The sequence below is a fragment of the Lynx rufus genome, unplaced genomic scaffold (assembly GCF_022079265.1).
Source record: "Lynx rufus isolate CCGP_SWC_20201006 ecotype Redwood Valley unplaced genomic scaffold, mLynRuf1.p SCAF_9, whole genome shotgun sequence".
NCBI classification, from domain to species: domain Eukaryota; kingdom Metazoa; phylum Chordata; class Mammalia; order Carnivora; family Felidae; genus Lynx; species Lynx rufus.
In genome coordinates, this window is record NW_025814897.1 from 102254361 (window position 1) to 102258069 (window position 3709).

At 38.9% G+C, this 3709-nt stretch overlaps 1 protein-coding gene across 1 annotated transcript; it reads right to left on the minus strand.

Annotated features, from left to right (window-relative positions):
* Positions 1 to 1459: 1459 nt before the first annotated feature.
* On the minus strand, positions 1460 to 2404 carry LOC124505836 (olfactory receptor 1002-like). Its single transcript, XM_047071901.1, has one exon. The coding sequence runs from the start codon at positions 2402 to 2404 to the stop codon at positions 1460 to 1462; it is 945 nt and encodes a 314-aa protein (XP_046927857.1).
* Positions 2405 to 3709: the final 1305 nt, after the last annotated feature.

Consider the following 3709-nt stretch of genomic DNA (forward strand, 5'->3'; position numbering starts at 1 on the left):
AGGGCTCTTTTCCTTTCTTGACTTAACTCATGGTATCCATACTCTGCGGAAAATTTAACCTAAAACACAACTTATTCCTGTTTTCTAGCCCCTTCCTCTTTACAGAGAGTTTTCTGTACCACCCTTTTCTAAAGATACTCTAAATCTCTATGTTGGCTCCTGGATTGGTTTTGTCATAAAAATCACCATGGATATACACTGAATTATTTATTTATTTATTTATTTATCACTGATTTTTATTTTTGTTTGTTCACAAGCCTCTAACTTCCATGAAGATATTTTCACCAATATGAATACCACCCAATAAAGTGTCAGGCACATAAGAGGCATATGTAACAATTAGTTGTTAATTAAATGTTGCACCATTAACTGAGTTCCATTCATTCTTAATTAAATGGCATCTTACTGCATTTCATCCTGAGTCATTAGCCATTACAGGCACCATTACTGGCAGAAAGCATGGGGAAGAAATGTGGAAAAAAATAAAGACAAAATTCTAGGTATTAGAAGCTATTTACATTCTTCAAAGTCAGCAGATTAAAATTAAATGCCTCTGGAAGAAGACCTTCAAGAAAGGCACTAAAATTCTGTGTGAGTTTTCAATATATACAAGACACATGCTCCATCACATCATTCTAGCATTTGTTGCTGTGTTAAAAACAAAACAAAACAAAAACAAAACAGGAGAGTTGCAAGAACATTGTATGCACAGAGAAAAAATGTGGGAACAAAGTATGAAGTCATGGGCAATCCACTGAGTCTTCTTAGCTATCAGGCCCATCGTCTATAAAATGGAAATTAATTCCCTGCTGATGACATAAAAAATCAACAAATAACAATAATAGTTACTACCACTTTCTTAAAGATGTGCAATACAGTCCTCACTTTACATTCATGAATCACATGAATACAGTGGCAAAACCTCAACAAGTTGTTACTATGAGCAGAAACTATAGCAGGTGTACAAGGCCTTTCTCAAACATCTACTCCAAGCATGCAGGTGTCATTAGGGAGTGCTATGGTTACATATCACCAGAAAAATACCCTTTATACCATTTTTATTAAAATAATGAAAGGTAAACTTGCAAAGAATTGACAGTTCTCAACATCTTGTAAAAGGAAAACAGAGATACTGTTAGGTGTTTTGGTTAACATTTTTCCACTTATTTCATATATAACAAAGCATATCTCATTTTCCACTATAAAATATATTTTCTAAAGCTTTGGAGTTTTCTAAGCCACTCATTGCACTTTAAAGCTCATCATTTTAGTCCTGTGAATTGAGAAATAAAAACATTGAATGAGAACATCGTGACCTACAGCTGCTGTGTGACTTCTCAATGACACACAGTAATAAAAAGTGATTCTCAACATAAAAGTAGGACTCCCATCACCCAGCCCATGCTCTGCATCTTGTGTCTATATCACCTCTCAATCTGTAGTACAAATGGTATCTAGTTTACCTACTCAGAAGAAGATTCTTCTTCTCAAACGTCCTCCTGAATGAATCCTTGACCTCTTTGTTTCTCAGGCTGTAGATAAGGGGGTTCAACATGGGGATCACGGCTGTGTAGAACACAGAAACCACTTTATTGATGTCCAGGGAGAAACTAGAACTGGGGCGTACGTAGATAAAGAAGAGTGTCCCATACAGGATGGAGACAGCAGTCAGGTGTGAAGAGCAGGTGGAGAAGGCTTTGTGCCCCCCCTCAGCAGAGCGGATCCTCAAGATAGTGACCACGATGTAAATGTAGGAAACCAGGATGATCACACCACTGAGCACTCCTAGAGTTCCAGCCAAGATGAAAAGTAAAACCTGATTGACCTGGGTGTCTGCACATGCCAGGGAGAGAACAGGAAGTAGGTCACAGAAGAAGTGATTGATGGTATTTGGACCACAGTAAGGCAGGCGAAAGGTGAACGTCATGTGGATCATGGTGCTCATAAGACCTATGGTATAAGGCCCTACCACCAGCTGCACACAGATTCGCCGGGACATAATGAGTGTATACAACAAGGGCTTACAGATGGCCATATACCTGTCATATGCCATGGAGGCCAACAGGAAACACTCTGTCACTACAAACTGACCAAAAAACCAGATCTGGGCAGCACAACCCAAGAAAGAGATTACTTTTTTTTTCACAAAGATGTCTGTCAACATCTTGGGACCAATGACAGAAGAGGAGCAGACATCCACAAAGGACAAGTGGCTGAGAAAAAAGTACATGGGAGTGTGGAGCCGGGAATCCATCCAAATGAGGGTGATCATCCCCACATTTCCCAGAAGAGTGACCAGATAAACCAAGAGAAACATCACAAACAGAACAACCTGGTGCTGGAAGCAATTTGTTAAGCCCACAAATAAAAACTCAGTCACCAAAGTTTGATTCCTAAATTCCATTTCTCTGATTTAATCTGTAATGGGAGAAAGATTTTTCATTACAATTAATTTATAATTAAATTGTTTTTAAAAATGAATTTAACTTCTTTGGGGCACCTGGGTAGCTGGTAGTTGGCTAAGTAGTTGGCTAAGCGTCTGACTCTTAATTTTGGCTCAGGTCATGATTTCATGGTGCTTGGATTTGAGCACCTAGTCAGGCTCCAAGCTGACAGCATGGACCCTCCTGGGACTCCCTCCCTCGCCTCTCTCTTGGCCCCTCCCTCACTCTTGGGCATGCACCCTCTCTCTCAAAATAAACAAATCAATGTAAAAAAACTGAATTTAACTTCCAACATGTTTCAAGTTCATAGGGTAGACTGAGAGATCACACTCTTGACTTCTACCTCCAAATGGCCATCCTCAGTATCTGCTGTCTGTGTGATACTAAACACTGAACCTCTCTCAGCACTTCAGTTTATTCCCGATCCCAAGATTTTTGAAGAAAAACACAGAAGTGTAGACCGAGATGTGACCTTTGGTGACCTTCTAAAGCAAGTCCTCTAACTGTGCCAGATCCCATTTATTAAAATTCCTACATTGCACAGAGTATACTTTAAGAAACATCTTCTAGACAAAAAGCATTATGTGAATTTTTCTGAACTCAGGCAAATACCTTATCTACCCTAACTGTAGGTTCAGGGTATTAGAAATGTAACTTCTTTGCCGATTCCTTTAGACTCTAGATAAACAGTCAGTTGTGGTGTGTAAAAGACAGACTTGTGATTCCAAAAAGGAGGGCAAGCTCATACCTGGGAGGATGGCTTTGACCAGGGATTAAAATCTTCCACAGGATCTCCTTGGTGACACCTTACAAACAGCTACATTCCTCCAGTCATTGGTGGATGTACCCATTAATCTCATCAAAGTCCATCAAATTTGTTAGTTCATCAAAGAATAAACTAGTTCTTAAATATTGAGTAAGTGTTGTAACCAATTAAGTACTAATAGGAGCTGGGAAAGAAAATCAATAATTTAGGGATGAAAAGGACACACATGAGCATTTATCCCAAAGAAATGAAAATTTATGCCCACACAAAAGCCTGTAAATTTTGTTGACACAAGCTCTATTCATAATGGCCAGGTATCTGGAACAACGCAAATTCCTACCATACATAAATGGTTAAACAATCTGGAATGTCCATACCGGGGAATACTATTCCGTAAGAAAGAGGAAAAAATATGATACAGATACAAGCTTGAATGGGTCTCAAGGTCATTACACTGAGTTGAAAAAAAGCCCATCTCAAAGTTCAGAACTCTATTTTT

Excerpts from the sequence above, each read along its gene's own strand:
- LOC124505836 (XM_047071901.1), bottom strand. The coding sequence starts at position 2,404 with ATGGAATTTAGGAATCAAACTTTGGTGACTGAGTTTTTATTTGTGGGC.